Source organism: Pagrus pagrus (genome assembly GCF_965226575.1).
Source record: "Pagrus pagrus genome assembly, chromosome: 19".
Lineage (NCBI taxonomy): Eukaryota > Metazoa > Chordata > Actinopteri > Spariformes > Sparidae > Pagrus > Pagrus pagrus.
In genome coordinates, this window is record NC_140203.1 from 922,139 (window position 1) to 943,466 (window position 21,328).

General features: G+C 46.0%; 1 protein-coding gene across 1 annotated transcript in view; it reads left to right on the forward strand.

Annotated features, from left to right (window-relative positions):
• The window catches only part of gfra2b (GDNF family receptor alpha 2b), an 88,133-nt gene that overhangs the window by 52,480 nt on the left and 14,325 nt on the right, over positions 1-21,328 (forward strand). Inside the window, exons 4-7 of the mRNA XM_084383809.1 lie at positions 297-496; positions 1,910-2,097; positions 18,396-18,505; positions 19,092-19,232. Coding sequence (XP_084239935.1) covers positions 297-496; positions 1,910-2,097; positions 18,396-18,505; positions 19,092-19,232 — 639 coding nt within the window. The remainder of the gene's footprint in view (positions 1-296; positions 497-1,909; positions 2,098-18,395; positions 18,506-19,091; positions 19,233-21,328) is intronic.

Consider the following 21,328-nt stretch of genomic DNA (forward strand, 5'->3'; position numbering starts at 1 on the left):
GTCCTGACGCTTTTCTTTGTCTGCTGATGAATAACGACATGTAACAGCTTCTTGTCCTTGAAAAAACATTTATTTTATATCTGAGAAAAAGTTTATATATTGATTCTGATTGATTGAAGTCAGGTAGCTCCATAATTGTGATGTTTGGAAAGGTTCAGACTGAAGGAAATGAAAATGTTCAATTATCTTTTTCTATTAATATTCAACCCAAACATTACCTCCACATCAGCCTGTCCAAACAGCTCAGGTCCTGTCTGACTGTGATGTGACTGAATCTTTTCTTCTCTGCGGTTCAGATTCGTCTCTGTCGAAGATGAGCCCCTGCTCCGAGGCGGGGAAACCCTGTAACCCCTGTCTGGACGCGGCCAAGGCCTGCAACCTCAACGAGACGTGTAAACGTCTGCGATCCGCCTACAACTCCATCTGCAGCAAGGCCACGCCCCCTCAGCCCTCTCTGGCCAATCAGGAGCCGTGTAGTCGGAAAAGATGTCAGAAGGTTGGTGCACAAATCTCTTTTATTAATATTTATTTTGGGTTCAATCTTAGAGACTAGACACAAGAAGAAAGTTCAGACGTGAGGAAATGTTGGTGAAACATCTGCTGCACAGGATTCAATAAATCTATTGATCTAAGTGTGTGAGCGACGGATTCAGACCTGCAACAAGAAGAAAGCTCAGAAACAAGTGAAATAATAATAATTCAGGTTGAAGATGAGAAATGTTTCAGCTCAGCGTCTTGATCTTAAATATAATTAGTGACTTGAACTCAGTGAAACCTTGTTATGAACAAACCGACACAGACGTTAATACGATGCTAATCTCTTCAGATCTGTCAGTTTTCAGTGGTTTTTAATAAACGAACAAATGGAAACTTTTTACATCGAATGAAAACAAAACAAGATGATCTGCTGACGTCAAAGTCAAGTTTTAATATTCAGGTTAAGCTGTTAATAATTCAGCAGTAACAGAAACACACTCAGTATAAACAGCAGTGAGATTTAGAGATTCATCTTTTCACTCACTCGTTATAAACCTGGTGCCTCCATTACCCACAATGCACCTAACCCACTGAGTGACGTCACTGGAGGCAGTTTATTAGCTGTAAACACACTGTGACCCTCAAACAAGAAACAGCTGTTGTTCTCACAATGTTTTGAATCAATAATCCTAAAAACTCGTGTGAGTCTGTTTGGGCTCTCAGGGGATCAGTGGTGAGCCTGGTTAGTAACAGAAATAAAGGATTACACTAGTTTTTCACTAAAAATGCCGGATAACATTATAGTAAAACGCTGTGACTTGCTTAGGAGAGGTCAGGTGGAGACAAAAAGTCTGAAACATCCAAATACATCTTTTGAAATTAAAAAACCTCCAGAGGTTTTAAACATAAAACAAATGTTGAGCGGTTAATTCATCCATTCTCAGACAAAGGAAATGTAACATCGGGACTTTAAATGAGCCGGACTCAAACTTCAGGTCACATCACGTTCAGACTGAAACACAGGAGGCCTTCAAACATTGTTGCGCGTCTTTGAGTGTTAAATTGGTGGCGTTGCCCTTTAAGTGAGGCTCTGATCGGGGCTGTGGATGTAAAGACGCCCCTCCACAGCGTGTTATCAGTACTTTACATGAGTAAAGGATGTGGATGCCTCCTCTCTCACTGCTGGCTGCTGATTTGAGGTTATTAACTTTTCATTTCTGCTTCCGTCCCTCGTTTCATCTCTCACTGTGCTGCTAACAGCCGAATGAGGTTTCTCTTCCTCTCCTTCACTTTAACTGATCTTTAGTGGCAGTAATAAAAGTGTATTCAAGATCTGACCTCGGCGCAGCTTCTGATAATTTCTCATCACATAACACACTTTAGCTTTAACTGCAGAAGATGATTAACCCTCTGTGTGTCCGCTCTGTCTCAGGCCCTGCGTCAGTTCTTCGAGCGGGTCTCATGGGAGCTGAGTTACCCTCTGCTGTTCTGCTCGTGTCCCGATCAGGCGTGTGCCGAACGCCGCCGCCGCACCATCGTTCCCTCCTGCTCGCACCAGGAGCGGCACAAGCCCAGCTGCCTGGAGCTCCGACGTACCTGCCGCTCCGACGCTCTCTGCAGGTGAGACGCCTGGCCTTCAGCGGCCAATCAGGTGTGATCGTGACCTGCTGTTTCTTCTCCCTGGAAGGCTTTGCAGCTCGATGCTGCTCATTTCAATGATTATAGTCAAACAGGAGGAGGAACTAATCAGTGAAATCAGCTGCTGGAGTGTTTAATTGGACAGAAATGCAGCACTCTCTTGGGTCAAAATTGCATGTTTGATTGATAACGACTGGCTTTAAAGGTTAGAGAAGTTTGAAGTGGAGGAAGTGAAGGAGCAGCCACCCCCCTCCTGTGGTGACTGCAGACGAAGTGTCCTTGATAAAGGAGCAGCGCTGATTGGTTGACTTTCTCTGGGTGAATTCATGTTGAATGCAGTGATGGAGGCAGGAAGAGCAGGTTTCTGAGGGGCAGAGCTGAAGAACAGGAAGCTGCTGCCGACGCAGAGAAGCTGACGGGAGGAGGAACGTGTGAAATAGGAGGTTTTCATTAACACCATGAAACTTCACTGCAAACACTGTTCGATGGAAATCTCACAAATTAATTAATTTCTATTGATTTATATGTGAAGTCAGTCAACATGTTGAAACACTGAAAGGTGGTGTTTCAGTCTTTATTCCAACCTGCTGATTGTTTCTGTCACTGAACTGACTGAGTGGCGTCAGCATCACCAGCTGTCCACTGTCAGTGTGACACGATATACAGATAATGACAATCGTCATATTTAAAAATGAAATATTGATACCAAGATGACGACACCCACATGATAACATCATGTAGATGTCACTGTAGGAGGTGGTAACGCACCTCAACCCCCGTGGCCACTCGCCACGAAACGGGGAAAGAGGAAAACGCAGTAACTAGCTGGCTAGCTGCTTCAGCATCGTGCGCCTGCCTGCTACACTGAACATCGCAATAATGTCGTTATCATGAATCCCTTTGGCCGTGATAATCAAGAAGTGAAGATCACATTGTCCTCCCGACAGATGAAAACCTGCGAAGACGAGAAAAACAGTGAAGTTCAATTTATAGGCGTTTTTTCTGGGTCAAAAAATCTGACAGTGACTTTCGTGGTACTGGTCCACTGGACAACCAGAGGGAGGTCAGTGAGCCACGGGGAAACACTAACGAGTCCAGAACGAGCAAGCTAGCATGCTATTTCCTGACTGTATGTTCAGTGGTTGCCTGGGTTTATGGGTTATGTCTGATGGAGCAGGTTGTAAGCCGTCGTTTCCCCGGTAAACACACCGACCTCTTCAGCTGTCGCGGCTGCAGTGTTTCTGGGAAACTACAGCTCATAAACCGCTGTATCAGACAGACAAGACAAGACAGACACGACCAGAGCTCCATGAGCTGCTCCACTCAGAGGTGCAGGAGGGCTGATCTTGCAAGAGAAGCAGTGGGATCTGTAACACCAGCATAAATATGAGGATACAGGATAAAAGCTGGTTAGCTTAGCCTCGCAGAAAGACTGGATCAGAGGGAAACAGCTTCCCTCTGTCCAAAGGCAGCAAAATCCACAGCCAGCATCTCTAAAGCCCACTGACTGACTGACTGACTGACTGACTGTTTTATCTCGTCTGTTTAGACGTTTCTTTACCATTTTGTAAAATGTAAAGATGTGATGTTGATGAAGTCGTCCGTTTTAGGGTCATTCATCAGCGCTGTATCGTTGGCAGCTGGACGTGTTTCAGTTTTTATCAACATCAGAAAGATTTGATGCTTTTCTTCATCATTTATGATAAAAAAGCTGAAACTTTGGACAAAAACACATTTGAAGTCGTCAATGAGAATTTCTCAGTCGTTTCTGACATTTTGAACGTGATTATTGATTCGATAATGAGTGAATGTGTCTTAATGAGCGTGGATAGATGTTGTCACGCAGGCGGAGAGGACCCAGCAGGTAGAAGGATGTAGACCCGAGCTCTGCGATCCCATCGGATCAGTTCTGGCTGCTCACTCTTCTTCTGCTGCACACTCGCAGTGTTTTTGCTCTCATGGTCAAGGCTGAGTTTACAGAGCCGCCGTCTGTCTCTGAGCGAGCGTCTTCAGCAATTAGCGAGACAAATGTAAATAATGAGTCTTCCTCCCTCTCAGCAACATCATTCTCCTCTCACCTTTACAGAAAACAAGTTATCGTGTGTTTCTGTCTGTAGTTACAAGAAGCACAAAAGATTACTTCAATTGATTTCCTTCAAAACTCTGAGATATAAATCCAAATGTATGAAGCCCACCAGCTGTGATAGTGTGTGTGTGTGTGTGTGTGTGTGTGTGTGTGTGTGTGTGTGTGTGATAACCTGCAGGGCAGCAGCAGTCGTCAGTCTTGAGGAGGTTGAGACACATTTAATCAGAGCTGAGAGGAAAACTCGTGCAGCTTGAGTCTTATTTTCATTGTTTCTATCAGTTTGGACGGTGAGAGGACTTTTCCAGTAACGAGTTGTAGGATCACAAGTTCATATTCAGCAGGAGTCTGGGTCTCTGTGCTCGCTGCTGCCGGAGGATTTATGTCTTCATGGTGTCCATCTGTCTGTATGGGCTGAAACATGCGCCACTAGGAACTGAATCTGAATATTCGAATTTGAAACTGAATTTATTAGTTTGTAACTGAATGTAAGATCATGAAATTTAATTCAGTTTCTCTGAAACTATATTTGATCCTCACTGAAAATTCAACTCTCTCTATATTTTCACATTCAGTTCTCACAATTCAACTTGCAACCAGCCAGCGTGAAGGTAAATTACCACTTTGTTACGTGCTCAAAAACGTAGTAATGATTGGCCAAAGATGTGTTACCCGGATGTCTGTCACAGTAAACTGAAATTGAATTGTGAACTGAATGTGAAAATGTAGAGGATCAAATATAGTTTCAGAGAAACTGAATTAAATTTCATGATCTTACATTCAGTTACAAACTAATAAATTCAGTTTCAAATTATAATATTCAGATTCAGTTTTTTAATGCAATGATTCAAATTAAACAATTCAAATTCAAATATAAAAGATTCAGATTCAGTTTGTAGCGTCACATGTTTCTGTCTGTCCGCTTCATTCCTGTGAACATGATCTGAAAAACGCCTCGAGGGAGTTTCTTCAGAAAGTACAAATGTCCACGATCAGAAGTCAAGTGCACTGTGACCTCACACGACACGTTTGGCCATTACTCAAGAAAATATCGCAATAACGTCGGTATGGTGAATTATTTTAATGTTGTTCAGTGTTGTTGTTTGTGATGATGTTGACAGACTCACCTCACACTGTTCTCCCGTCTCCTGGCAGCACAAGGCAGCGGAGAGAGATAAAGTATCACTCAGACTTCTGTATAATAATTAGCCTTTAATTGTCTAAACAGGAGATGGACTGGAGGGAAACAACAGAAACACACACACACACACACACACACACACACACACACACAGTGCATTACTAGCTAGCTTGCAGCTAACATCTGTCAACACGCTCTGCCTGCAGCTCCTGCATCAGTTGTGCACGTGAAGAACTACGAAAAAAGTGAAAAGTGACGTCTACGTTAATTCACTTTGTTTTTAGGAGAACATACATTTCTGACCTTTCACTGAGAGCAAGATGACGATTCAGACGAGTAATTACATCTGTAATTGTTTCGTTTGTTTTGTTTTAATTACATGTTGTCTGTCGCTGTGTGTTCCCTCTGTTCCAGACGTGTGTGTGTGTGTGCGCGCGTGTGTGTGTGTGTGTGTGTGTGTGTGTGTGTGTGTGCGTGTGTGTGTGTGTGTGTGTGTGTGTGTGTCTGTACACCGTGTGTCGTCTGATTTTTTGCCGTCCTGTCAGACTTGGACGTGAGGCTCAGTCCCTCATGACACATGGACACAACAGCCCTCCTCCTCTGTGTGTGTGTGTGTGTGTGTGTGTGTGTGTGTGTGTGTGTGTGTGTGTGTGCGTGCGTGTGTGTGTGTGTGCGAGCTGCTGTTGGCTGCAGACACACAGGCTGAGAGCAGAGTGAGTGATGTGAAGCCCGGGCGAGGTCGAGCGTCTGGACGGTGATTCCCTCCCGTCGCTCTGCCTCCGAGCCGCCTGTTGATTCAGACTCATCACCTCAGAGTCATCACAGCCACGTTCAGCAGATTCTCACTGACAACACGAGCACCGGTGTGTTCTGCTCATCAGAACCGAGTCACCAGAACAAACGTCACTGCAAAACCACAAATCAGTTAAACATAATGTGTGTTTAGGTTCACAGCAGTGTGCTCTCGCTCTGGTTTATGGACTTGCATTTCTGTTTACTTTAACTTTACCAGTCTACTGACGTTCACACACACACACACACACACACACACACACACACACACACACACACACACACACTCAGCCGCCCTGCAGAGCCCACAGACCACCAAAAAACCTCCTAATGAGCTCTGCCCCAGATTCCCCCTGAAACGCCACACACACTCTGTTCATCCCCTCAGTCAGACAACAATGGCGTCCGCGGCGGCCGCTGACTGCTTCTCTCCGGCATCATGCATGGAGCATGAATCCTGTTTGATTGGCTGCAAAAAGGAGTCCAGAGTAGGCTTTTCATTTTTAGCCTCCATTACCCTCCGATGGAGAGCAGAGAGCTGCATAATCAGCTGGATCCCAGCGGTCCTCCGGGTGCTGACGGCCTCGGAGGGAGCCTCGCCTCCCGCTGTGGGTGTGAGCGGGCGGGAGGAAGTGGCTGCTCGGGGACGGCGCTGACTGACACACAGAGTCATTAAATATGGTCTTTGCCACCAGTAATGCACGAGAATCCTACAGAGAGCTCTGAAAGCTTTTTTACGAGCGAGAAAAAAATCTATTTGCATTTCAAATGAGAGTCGCAGTCACACCTTTAATTCACAGGTAATTTTCAGCGAGAACCGCAGGTGAAACATTCACTTTGTTCTGAAGGTTCACACGACTAAAGTGGAGCTACACGAGAATTAGAGATTATAATTAGAAGTCAAACACACATTAAGAGCGTCTCTGTCTTCACAGGGAAATATTAACGACTTCACTTTGCAGAGACGCGTTCAGAGGCCGACTCGTTTCACCGCGAGCCGTTCGCTCCGTTCTAACGGCACCAATTAGCTTCAGAGTCGAGCCCTGAACTGTCGCCTCAATCTCACTCCCGCTGGATTTCCGACCATTACCGCCTGCTCCACAGGATCTACTGTAATGTGATGTAATGTAACTGTAATGTAACTACTGTACTGAGCGCCGACACAACAGGCAACACAGTCCAGACGATGCAGCAGCCAGCTCACTGACACCGGCTCGTCTCTGTGACCTCACGTGTCGGACGCCTCACGTTTATTTCACCATTGTTCGTTGCTTCTTGTCTCTCTCTGGTTGAGTCGGCGACGTAGTCAGCTGAGCTTCTTTGTCTGTTTGAAGTGTGTTTATTGTTAATAATTTAATATAATTCAGGGTGATTTATTTTGAAAATGTAGATGTTCCATGCTTTTCCTGCGTCTGACTTCCTGTCTGGCTCGATCTGCTCTGGGCACTTAATTGTTAATGATCAGCCTGATAATGGAAAATGTACATTATTGGTTATCAGGAGATAAAGAAATGATGTGTTGGGTGGTATGATTTCAGACAGGACCACCTGATTGGATGACGTGAGCAGGAGGAGGAGAGACACGCTGACTGACTGTTGGACTACAGAGATAATTAACACTTATTTTAATAAGAAAATAACTCGTACAGCAGCCGAGTGTCTTTTGTTGAGGAGTTGAACAGATGTTGTCAGATGGATTTGATGAAGGGTCCAGTAATGAGCCAAGAAACAGGACAATGTGCCTGTAAGAGGTGAGGAAGAGGAGTGGAGGTGAGGAAGAGGAGTGGAGGTGAGGAAGAGGAGTGAAGGTGAGGAAGAGGAGTGGAGGTGAGGAAGAGGAGTGAAGGTGAGGAAGAGGAGTGAAGGTGAGGAAGAGGAGTGGAGGTGAGGAAGAGGACTGGAGGTGAGGAAGAGGAGTGGAGGTGAGGAAGAGGACTGAAGGTGAGGAAGAGGAGTGGAGGTGAGGAAGAGGAGTGGAGGTGAGGAAGAGGACTGTAAACGACTCATGTGTCAATATGTTTCATACAAGAAGAGCAGTGAAGACGCTGATCGGAGCTCAAGGCTGCAGACGTGTCGGTGTGAACACAACAGTGTGTTTACATCAGCGCTCCACAGGGAGCTGTAAGTGTGCGCTGCTGTACGGGAGTAACAAGGTCGACGCCTCCACGCTAAATATCCACATTAATACAACTGCTCTGTGAACATTAACACACACACACACACTGATGTGTTCGACTGAACGTAAAGCTTCACCTCTCAGCTCCGGTCGTAGATGAGGACAAACAGATGAGTCTCCACACAGAAACAGGATGCTGAGAGAGAAAGCGTCGCTGATTACTGTGAATGTCCTTTAATTATCAGAGACGTTTCTGTGCAGCTGATTGGACAGTAACCGCTCTGAACCAGAACTGGTTCCTCTTAATCACTGACAGGAAGTGTTGCAGTGTGACAGCATGTGAGAGATTCAGACTTCAGGTTCGACCCACAGTCATCACTGTTTGTTTTATGTGATAATACGACTGATATCAACAACACTTCCTGTTCTTACTCCTCAGTGCAGCCCAACGTAAAGTCCAAGCTGTGAGCACAGACGCAGCTTTGGGCTCTTCTGAAGGTCAGACACTGATGTTTTCCCCAAAGCTGTCAGCAGCTCCGTCCGTGCTCCTGCCATTAATCTGAAGGAGTTTGAAAACATCGTGCAGATGAGCTGTGACGGCCCCACATCATGTAGTCTGACACGGGCCGAGCTCAAATTTAATAAAAAAATGTGATTTTATGAAACCTCACACTAACTTTGTGCAGATAAAAGACACAGACACAAGATAAACTTCTGTATAAACTATATATTACTGGATCTGAAATCTCATTGGCTACATGATGCATCAATCATCTGGAGGCTGGTGTGCGATTGGCTCAGGAGAGAGGAGGAAGAAGAGAGAGTGGCTCACCTGTCTAGACGACCAGTCATTGGCTGTTGTGGGCTCTAGGGCGGGCTTAGAAGCTCCTATCTGCTCAAATGAGCTGTCAATCAATCGGCTGCCATCTTAGGATCTCCGGTGTGGAGAGAAGACGGAGAGGGCCAGATGTGCAGTTAGTGAGTCGCTGTCTGCTGCAGGATGACAGGTGTTCAGACTATGTAGTGGAAACTATAACTGTTATTTAATGAGGTGAATAAAGTCATGGTGAGTGCGACGCTCAGCGCACCGTCACGTGACTCTGGTCTGTGCAGCTGCAGCTGGAGAACATGCGAGCAGCTCGTTTCATCACGTATGTTCTGATGTAAAGGTCACACTGTTGTTTCCACTGACCAGTCGACAGCAACACAAAGTGTGAAAACCAGCTGATAATGAGAGTCTGTGGTCATGACGGAGCTCGTTAGCGTGCAGACTCAGGGCGGGAACCTTTTTCATTCTCCGTCTGATTCGATCCAGAATCGATTCTGTCGGGTGAACAGAAGGAAAAGGCTGAAATATGAGATGAAACACATCTGCAGTCTTTGTATGTTAGAAATATTAACAGCAGTTTGTTTGAAAGCTTCCAACAGTCGTACACGTACGTGATGAGAGACGCTGAGAGACTTTCTTCACCACAGTTGGTTTAACGAGTTGGCCGCTGCAGTGTGTGTTTGTTAGCTCGTTAGCGGCTGTCAGCTGCTCTGCTTCGTTAACGTTACGTCGTTACGTCTCATGACGGCACGAGAAGTGTTCAAAAACGTGGCCTGCTTATTGTTCACCTCTCACAGGTAATTATCCAGTCAGTAAAAGTCATTAAATGAAATAGATGTTTGCAGCTGCAGTTGTTTGTTTGTTGTCTGTAGTTGCTCCAGTAAACCGGAGTCGTTGTCCCTGTAGACAGTTTCAGCTTCATGTGCTCGTCTCTGAAACACGGTGCCGATCCACCCACTCCTGCAGGAACATACACGTTTATGATTTGTGTGAATCGACCCTTTACAACCTCGACCAGGGTCGGACAAAGAACACACAACTTCACTTCTAATAGACTTGTTGGAGGTTTCCATCAGGACACATCTGGCGGCTGTGGAGATTTATGTGTATGAGCTTCCTCCTGACCCCCATCAAACGGAGAACACTTCCACTAATGACAGTGGTATGTATGCAAACACACACGGCCGTGCACTGAGGCGTGCTCAGCTAAACTGCTTTTCCAAAGCCGGCGGCAGCAGCTGAGTGGTGTTTTAAGGCGAGGAAGCCAATCTAGCGACTGCATCGCTCCATTACACGGTCAGTGAGGTGCGGTGGTGGCGTGATGGAAATAGCTGCCTCTTTTTCTGGAGGTCACAGAGGACGCCGGCAACGCAACAGGCCCTCCCGCTCACTCTCCTCGCGTTCGTGTGTGAGTTTACACAAAAACTCTCCATGATTCATCTCATTTCCTCGCCGCGTGTCTGAATGTGTCCGGATGGTTTACAGGAGCGACGAGCGGCGAGCGACGAGCCTCTGAGGGGAAATAAGGCGAGCGAACCCTCCGGAGACGCAGCAGGAAGCGACAGAAGCCGAGGTGTGACCGGAGGCGTCGCTCCTGATGCTGATGGAGAGCGGCAGCTCATAAGCTATGCAAATATGTAAATATGCAAATGAGCAGCCCCACTTAGGGATTGTTAATTAAAGAGAACATCAAGACAAAACAAAGCAGCTAATCACCACACACACACACACACACACACACACACACACACACACACACACACACACACTGAATGAGGATGATGACAAAGCACACGGAGGTGAAAGACATCTCTACAGATGCCTTCACTGGTAACCATACTCTGTCATTTTTCATATAATTTGCAGCGTAACGACACAATAAATCAGCGAGCAGGTTCACTGAGACCGCCGGCTGCTGCCGAGCTTCATATTTACAACAAACAGAGACGTCCTGTGTTGTGTTTGTTCGACGTAATGAGATCTGAACCCTCCACAAACACTCAGTGAGAGAAGACTCTGGTTTCTGCTCCACATGAACCACAGACATCATCCACGTCCATTCTTCTCTGTCACAACCAGCAGACACCGACTCCAGATACTGAAGCTCCTGATACTTCAGAGAGTCGGGAAGAAACAAAGTACCATTTATTCTTCTGACACCTTCTGACTTCTCCTCTCTACATCTGAACACAAACATCTGAACTTTCTCCTCCTCACAGCTTCAAAACAGCCTCGTTACTTTAGTTTGATGCATCTGAGGTGAATTATGGATTATTGTTATTCGGCGTCATCGCACGCCGCCTTCCCAACATCACGAGACTGATGTCGACCTATCAGAGCACATCACGCACGGCAGACGCAGCGAGACGACACAAAGACGTAAAAGACGTGAACAGACAGAGAGGGAGGCTGAATGGGGAGAAAAGGCGTGTTAGTGTCTCGTATCTGCAGAGAGTTTCTTATTTTCTCTCTTTGTTGCTGCTCGGGACGCTTTACCAACCCAACATGTGGCTATTTGACGTCCTGGGAATGAGACTCAACAATCAACTATCTTTGTGGTGCGTTCAGGAACAGCTGGGACAAATCCTGCTGACTCTACCTTTAACTTTAATAGTCTTTGAGTTATATTAATATGACGTGAGCTTCAGTTAGCTTTGACCACAAATGTCCTTCAGAGGGAGACTTTGTACTCTGATACTCTGAGTACATGTCAGAGCCTGTACTCGATTACTTTTACTGGAGTAAAGAAGCTGAATCAGCACTTCTACTTTTACCAGAGTCTGTTTGTACACAAGTACCTGAACTTCTCCTGGAGGACAGACTGTGAGGACCTCTGACTGTCTGACTGTCTCTGAGCGACTGAACTGTAGCGTTGTTAGCATCATGCAGACAGTGGAGGGAGTCTCGTGCAGATGTCTGAGTTGCTGACAAAATGTCTGGTGTATGTCTGGCATATGGTGGATGTCAGCTCCTCTGAACACGCTGAACTTCCACTTGCAGTCGGGTCTTCTCAGATTCAAGTCACACAGTTAGCTTGTTCGCTCATTAGCCTGTTAGCTTGAGAATATTAGACTTGGTGGGAAAGCTCTGCAGACGTTGATCATCTCCACAGTTTAGTTTCTGTAAACAATAATGTAGCATCACCTCAGCCTCCAGCCTCCTGCCTCCAGCCTCCAGCCTCCTGCCTCCAGCCTCCTGCCTCCAGCCTCCTGCCTCCTGCCTCCTGCCTCCAGCCTCCAGCCTCCTGCCTCCTGCCTCCAGCCTCCAGCCTCCAGCCTCCTGCCTCCTGCCTCCAGCCTCCAGCCTCCAGCCTCCAGCCTCCTGCCTCCAGCCTCCTGCCTCCTGCCTCCAGCCTCCAGCCTCCAGCCTCCTGCCTCCTGCCTCCAGCCTCCAGCCTCCAGCCTCCTGCCTCCTGCCTCCTGCCTCCAGCCTCCAGCCTCCAGCCTCCTGCCTCCTGCCTCCTGCCTCCAGCCTCATGTTCTGGAGGATAATGAAACGTAATTGCTTTGCTTCCACTTGATATCACGTTAGCGTGACCTGAAATATATGCAAAGCCAAATATCCAACGAGTGAAAATACTTGTTGAGGTCTGCACACAGATATAATGAGGCGACATGACACTCAAACTTCCCAGCGCTCCATGAAGGTGCCGTTTATAAATGTTAAATAATGCTTAATGTTTATTTCATGGTTCAAAACTCAAAAATATATGCAGACAGAATGAATGTGTGTGTGTGTGTGTGTGTGTGTGTGTGTGTGTGTGTTTGTGTGTGTGTGCTTGTTTATCCGTTAATGCAGACGTGATAATTGAATCAGACTGGAGGGATCCTGAGTGTTACACCATGACTGACACGTCGAGGTCACACAGAGTGATGCCTCTCTGACAGCCGACCACGCCTCGTGAATACACGTGTGTGTGTGTGTGTGTGTGTGTGTGTGTGTGTGTGTGTGAATAGAAGCTATTATAAAGACCGACATGTGTGTGGAGATAATTGTGTGTTCGTTCCAGCAGTGTGTGTGTGTTGCCTGTACCAGTCAGTGATAAGACCGTTTGGACTCACTCAGCCTCGCTGTTATTTCATTTAAATATTCTTCACCTTCCCCCTGCACACACACACACACACACACACACACACACACACACACACACACACACTGATAATTCATGTTACACACATGGAGATGTCAGGGCAGCAGGTCGGTGTGTGTGGGAGCAGCTCTAATCTTATAGTGTGGATGATTTCTGTACGTATCTTCTGAAGTAAACTGAGCTCTCTGTGTCTTCAGTCGTTGTGTTTCTGACTCACGCTAACGTTTCCTCGTCCACTGGCAGTAAAGATGTGCTGAGTCAAATTAATCCCACTTGAAGGGGAACTCTAGTATTTTTAAACCTGAGGCCTCGTTACAGAACAAACGTCCTGTCTTCACTTCCAAAGATAAGAAAGACCCTCTCCTATCTGTCCTAGCACACGAGCTAACGTGGCTGCTAAGTGTCAGGAGTTGTCACCTGGTGCTGTCGTCCCTGCTGTGTTTCCATCCTCTCATCATCTGCTGACACACAGCAGAGCCGCCTCCTCTGGACCCTGATGTTTGTGTGTATCTACACTTTCAAAGTTTTAAAAGTTGTGCCAGCTGCTGATATGAGAGCTAATATCAGCACTAATGAAAACATGAGACACTAATTGATCTTTAAACAATGCTCTTTAATTGTCTGAGAAGCTGTTAGCAGCGCTGACGAGTGAAGGTCAGAGAGACGACGCCTCTGAAACCTCTCCATCAAATCCTGTCTGAGCTTTTTCTCATTTCCCCGCAGGGCTCGTTAAAGATTCATCTCAACTAATCACCAGCTGAGAGAGAGACACAGAGAGCGCTGTACTCTCTCTGACCTGAATCAGACTCCACACGCTCGTCAGAACAGGACTTTGGACCAAACGCCACGAAGAACTAAACACATTTACACAAGACGCGACTCAGAGGTCCGATTCATTACAGCACAGGTTTAAAGAGTGCAGAGCAGGTGTGAGCGCAGGGAGGACGTGAACGCTGCAGGACACACGGCCGAGACCGGCAGCTCCGGTCTGCAGCCGAGCCCCAGACGGACAGACAACACTTAAAACATGAAGAGTCTCAAGTTCTGCAGCTGGAAGGACGTCTCAGAGTGGACTGAGTGTTTAACAGTGATGGACATGTGAGACTCTCAGGACGTCGTTAGGACTTCAGCGTGTCTTCAGGTTAAACTGCTGCATTTAAAACATTTTACAAATAACTTCTGAGACAGTTTGAGTAAATAATGAAAAGATCCCAGCGAGAGTACCAGTCAAACATCTCATCTCCTTCAGATCTCAGCCTCCTTCTCAGATAGTTGTCAGTAATCGGTCAGGAGATAAAGACGAGGACGTCGTCACTTAAAATTCACTTCATAAACGCTCCTGTGACATTTACTGAAGGATGAACAGTAAAGCTGAGATGTAAATCACCTGAGTGAGTCTCATCACTGTTGACTGTCACCTGTTCACCAGCACACACTGGCTGCTGTAACACACTGACTGCTGTAACACACTGACTGCTGTAACACACTGGCTGCTGTAACACACTGACTGCTGTAACACACACTGACTGCTGTAACACACTGACTGCTGTAACACACTGACTGCTGTAACACACTGGCTGCTGTAACACACACGGACTGCTGTAACACACACTGACTGCTGTAACACACACTGACTGCTGTAACACACACTGGCTGCTGTAACACACTGACTGCTGTAACACACACTGACTGCTGTAACACACTGGCTGCTGTAACACACTGACTGCTGTAACACACTGACTGCTGTAACACACTGACTGCTGTAACACACACTGACTGCTGTAACACACTGACTGCTTTAACACACACTGACTGCTGTAACACACACTGGCTGCTGTAACACACTGACTGCTGTAACACACACTGACTGCTGTAACACACTGACTGCTTTAACACACACTGACTGCTGTAACACACACTGGCTGCTGTAACACACTGACTGCTGTAACACACACTGACTGCTGTAACACACTGGCTGCTGTAACACACTGACTGCTTTAACACACACTGACTGCTGTAACACACTGACTGCTGTAACACACACTGGCTGCTGTAACACACGGACTGCTGTAACACACACTGACTGCTGTAACACACTGACTGCTGTAACACACTGGCTGCTGTAACACACTGGCTGCTGTAACACACACGGACTGCTGTAACACACACTGACTGCTGTAACACACACTGGCTGCTGTAACACACTGGCTGCTGTAACACACACTGGCTGCTGTAACACACACTGGCTGCTGTAACACACTGGCTGCTGTAACACACTGGCTGCTGTAACACACTGGCTGCTGTAACACACACTGACTGCTGTAACACACTGGCTGCTGTAACACACACTGGCTGCTGTAACACACACTGACTGCTGTAACACACACTGGCTGCTGTAACACACACTGACTGCTGTAACACACTGGCTGCTGTAACACACACTGACTGCTGTAACACACACTGGCTGCTGTAACACACTGGCTGCTGTAACACACTGGCTGCTGTAACACACACTGACTGCTGTAACACACACTGGCTGCTGTAACACACTGGCTGCTGTAACACACACTGACTGCTGTAACACACTGGCTGCTGTAACACACACTGGCTGCTGTAACACACTGGCTGCTGTAACACACTGGCTGCTGTAACACACACTGACTGCTGTAACACACTGACTGCTGTAACACACTGACTGCTGTAACACACTGGCTGCTGTAACACACTGGCTGCTGTAACACACACTGACTGCTGTAACACACTGGCTGCTGTAACACACTGACTGCTGTAACACACTGGCTGCTGTAACACACACTGACTGCTGTAACACACTGGCTGCTGTAACACACTCTGACTGCTGTAACACACTGACTGCTGTAACACACACTGACTGCTGTAACACACTGGCTGCTGTAACACACTGGCTGCTGTAACACACACCGACTGCTGTAACACACTGACTGCTGTAACACACTGACTGCTGTAACACACTGGCTGCTGTAACACACACTGACTGCTGTAACACACTGGCTGCTGTAACACACTCTGACTGCTGTAACACACTGACTGCTGTAACACACTGACTGCTGTAACACACACTGACTGCTGTAACACACTGGCTGCTGTAACACACTGACTGCTGTAACACACACTGACTGCTGTAACACACTGACTGCTGTAACACACTGACTGCTGTAACACACACTGGCTGCTGTAACACACTGGCTGCTGTAACACACTGACTGCTGTAACACACTGGCTGCTGTAACACACTGACTGCTGTAACACACTGAAGCTGCTCCACTGACTGAACGAGCTCCCAGAGGCTGAGTGGAGCTGGAGGCTGAGAGCTTTGTGTCGCTCATGTGTGAGCAAAGAAACACTGTCAAGCTGTGAGAACGGCTCGTATGTTGGCCGCTGGATGTAAACATGGTGGCATTGTCCTTTAAAATCCTTCATACGTGTCTCCTCGTGTGTCTGAAATAAACACAAACACACACACACACACACACACACACACAGCTTCACAGCGGTCGACTCTTCAGTATCTGAGTCACTCCCTCACACTGCAATCTGCCCTGACAAACCAAGGATGAAGGTGTCACTATGTGTGTGTGTGTGTGCGTGTGTGTGCGTGTGTGTGTGTGTGTGTGTGTCATGTAGAGAAACAGAAAGTGAGTGTGTGTTTGTCAGTGCGGATGATGTTTGTGTCTTTTGTCTCGAGCTGACATCAGTGGGCAAGATTACTAAAGCAGACCAACACCCAACTCCACACACACACACACACACACACACACACACACACACACACACACACACACTGACCTCTGTGTGAAAGTCAAATGCGCAGCACTCAGACCTGTCAGACTGTATCATCCTCTGCAGACGACAGACAAGCAAACACAAACACTTTCACATGTGAGTGAGTTGTGTGTGTCTGTGTCGAGCACTCATGCAGACACACACACACACACACGCGCGGTTGGACAGCGGTATCATATGGCGTTTGGATCGCACGTTTCTGTCGTCCTGCTGCTTCGACCGTACGACATCTTTCACTTTTCTTCCCTCCGTGTCTCAACAACACAACACTCATCAGGACGAAGAGGCTCAGGACTTAAAGACACAGAGAGACAAAGACAGAGAGACAAAGACGGAGCGGAGACGAGACAGGATGGTGAAACAGAAGTGGGACAGGAGCTGGATTAAGCTCAGTAGCTGTGCAGTTATTGCCTGTGACAGTCCCTCGTGCATTAACATATGCATGATGTGGTGGAGACAGATAATCTCAGAGCTGCTGTGTGAATCAGCCTTTTTCTCTCCAACAGGATTTTCTGCTTTCTGCTTCAGATCTTTCATCAACATTCCTGCTGTGTGAGATGTGTGAGAGATACAGTCTGAAACCTTTGAATCAACCTGCAAATCAAACGTGTTGGAGTCTAAAACAAACCAAGTTCATCATCTTTGGATCACGATGAAGCCAGATTGATTATTGGTGCTGCTGGTTAGAGATACCGAAGAAAATGAGACAACACAGCGTGAAATAAACTGTAAATTAACGGTAATATTCAGGAAATACTTGTAGCTTTAACTTAACATGAGATCTAATTTATTTCGATGTTAAATGAAGAATATTTACACACTAAAACAATGAAGTGACCTTTAAACACTGCTGTTATATTGTGCTTGTATGTGAGAGATATTGTGTCGACGTATTTAATGTAATAAAATGACAAATCACTCATAAAACAGTAAAAATGTAAAAATTCTGCTGTAATCAGGTGAAACAACTTTGTGCTCGTGCTTCATCGAGTTACCAACCGATGCTTTTAGTTTGTTTTACATGTTTGATGTATTTTTGAAAAAATGTTACGTACAGTGTTATTTTACATTAGACATCTATAGTCAGTCAGTTTGTTTGTGTGTATCTAAAAAATACAGAAGAAATCTGTAAAAATTAACAGTAAAATTCTGTGAAAATGAAAGATTATACTACAGTGAAGACTCCTGACTCAGTCGCGTCTTTAAAGGTTGTTGAAGTTCATTTTAAATATTTCCACGTCATTTATGCATCGCTCTACACTTTATACGTGTGTGTGTGCTGCAGGACTAATTCATCTTCAGTGTTTGGAGAAAAGTTCCCGTCATGTGCCGTGCATGTTGTGGTTGTGTCTCTGTCGGACGTGTTGTGGTTGTGTCTCTGACGGACGTGTTGTCGTTGTGTTGCAGGTCTCGACTCGCTGACTTCCACATGAACTGCCAGATGACGTCTCACACCGTCACCAGCTGCCCCCACGACAACTACCACGGCTGCCTCATGTCCTACGTCGGCCTCCTCGGTAAATGTCACCATCAGCTTTTCTTCGAACGTCTGCACATACTCATGATGTTAGTCTGGTGTCAGCTGAGCAGCAGAGGGACGACGTCAGTGGATGATAAGCTCCCATGAATGGAAGGATTTTCACATTAAAAGTCCCGCAGTCTTCTGTTTAATGTGAACAAACATCATGACGGGTTGTGTCGGCGGTCCGTCGATGGCTGAAAACATTATATATGTGATCGTGATTATAACTCGTCCCTGACGTGCTCATGCTAACTGTTACATCACAGTCAGGGAGCGACCTTTTATCTTTTTATTACTGCAGAGTAAACTTTGATTTGAAAACTGTCTTTTCTTCAGACTTCAGTGAGACGCAGACGTGTGACTCACGTCCTCGCTGGAAATCATCCAGTGATTCAATTCCCAATTTACAAAAATCCTCTTTACCTCCTCCTGGATTATCTCCATCCTAATTCTGATTCCTCCCCAACTAACTGTCTCTCCCTCTCTCTGTCTGTCCCTCTGTCTCTCTGTCTGTCTGTCTCTCTCACTGTCTGTCTGTCTGTCCCTCTGTCTCTCTGTCCGTCTCTCTGTCTCCCTCTCAGGCTCTGATGTGACGCCTAACTACAGCGACAGCAGTCCCTCCAACATCACCATCAGCCTGTGGTGCACCTGCAGGGCCACTGGCAGTCAGGAGCCCGAGTGTGAGGCTTTCCACAGGGACTTCACACACAACACCTGCCTCAGTGAGTCCTACCTGTCTGTCCTTACTCATCAGGACCACATTTAGAAACAAAGCCACCAAGATTTTAATAAGTCCTTCAAAGTCGGGGCTCATCAGCCGTCAGAATAAGGTTTAGGTGATTCTTTTCTTTATCAGTTAATCTGCAGATTATTTTCTTAAAAGATTATTAAAAATGTCCATTTTCACTGTGTAGGACACAACGAGCTGCCTCCAGACTTCTTGTTGTGTCCAAAAACCCACAGATGTTTATTTTACTGCACTGTAAGACAAAGACAGCAGGAAGATATTCACATCCAGGACACTCCCAACAGAGTTTTGGCATTTTTGCAAGAAAATTGACTTGATGAACTAATCGATTAATAGAAATAGCAAACGAAACACCAGATAAATGTTAGCCAAGTATGTTTATGCGAAACCTCTGACACTGCTGACACTATGTCCTGGAGACCGTGCTGGAAACATTTGCATTTGCGGAGTATGGTCAGGTGTGGCTTAAATAGACAGAGAAGGCCTTCTGAGTATAGTAACCTAAAGCTGTGCGTTATTTGTGTATACAGCAGTATGTATATATAAATATATATATATATATATACTGTAAATGGAAAAGTGTGAGCGAGTCAGATAGCTGAGAGGAAAGGTTCGGTGGAGGAGGAAGACTGAGACGGTGAGTGTGTTGAAGATCCCCTGATACTTTCTTTAAATAACAGCGACCCAGCTACAATATCACCTCTGCACCTCCTCCATCAAACAAACAGCCGCTCCTCCTCCGGCTTAATGTCCACATATACATGCAGATCCACGAGCCAAGTGCGCCTGTGGCAAAGATGAACCACGTCAATATACTTCATAATCAGAGCTGTGTGTTATCATGTATTAAACATTGTTGGACTCAGAGTGTGTAAAGACTGTGTACGATCAGTGAGACCAGGTTTATTCTGCTTTTTACATTTTGCATCATTAAACAGTTTGTTCAGGCACAAACACATCTGGTGAAGGTTAAAGTTACACTTCACTGTTCATCACACCAGACGTTAGAGTGAATCCAGAAACACGTCTTCACTAAATATTTGATCCTAGACAACGTGGTGTCAACTAGCAGGGCTGGAGCTAACCGCTAACACGCCCACCATAGATGTCAAATAAGGCCTGGATACAGCACCGGTGAAAGCTGCTCGTGGTGCATGAAGCCAAAATAGTTCAACAAGAAGGATTTTCACTACATGATGCAATCAGGTGAATCTTTAACTGTGTTGTTTACAGAAGGGAGGTGGAGAGAGTCTGTAACTAAAACTGAAAAGAGCATCCAAAAACAACCATTTCATGTTTTAATTTCATGCTCATCGTGAATATTGATATCATGATTCTGTGACAGGATCTTCTACGTTGTGCGTGAACACTACAGACCTCTGCCAGCCGAGTCGGCTAACTTCCTGTTTAGACCGAATGGATCAGATCATGACAGTGAAACAACGGTTGTGACACTTCAATCACAATGAAAGCGTCTTCGTGTGTGTTTTTAAATTGAGCAGTTATTGCTGGTGAACTCAACATATCTTCTGTCAGTAACAGAAAGTGATATCTGCTCTTTGAAAGGTTACACATATTTCACTCTGCTGTGATCACACCCAAACAGGCAGCACACACAGAAACAGTCATGTTATCAGGAGAACTGAGGAAAAACAGATTTTACAGTTTTGATGCAACAATAACCTTCAGTCGGTCTCGGTGAAGCTCTCCTCAGAGGCTGAGCAGCAGCCTTCGCTTCATGTTGAGTGCTTTGAATCACACGATTGTTCATCAATCATTCACCGAACACACCAGAGTGGATTCAGCTACATGCAGGATAAACCTGCCAGGAATGTCTAATGACTGCAAATGACTTATTTTTGTTGTGTGTTGAACTAAAAGGTTTGTATGTGTGTTGACCTTGCTGCTGTGGTCACTGGATGTGTAGGCCTAGACTCTTCAGATCTCCATTAGCCTCTGGAAGTGGTCACTAGTTTCCCTGGAGTCCACGCAGAATGATTGCTTGTTTGTTGGATTTCTGACCTTTTTAAAGATTTATTTTGGTACCTGTCCAAGGCCAGCGGACTCCTG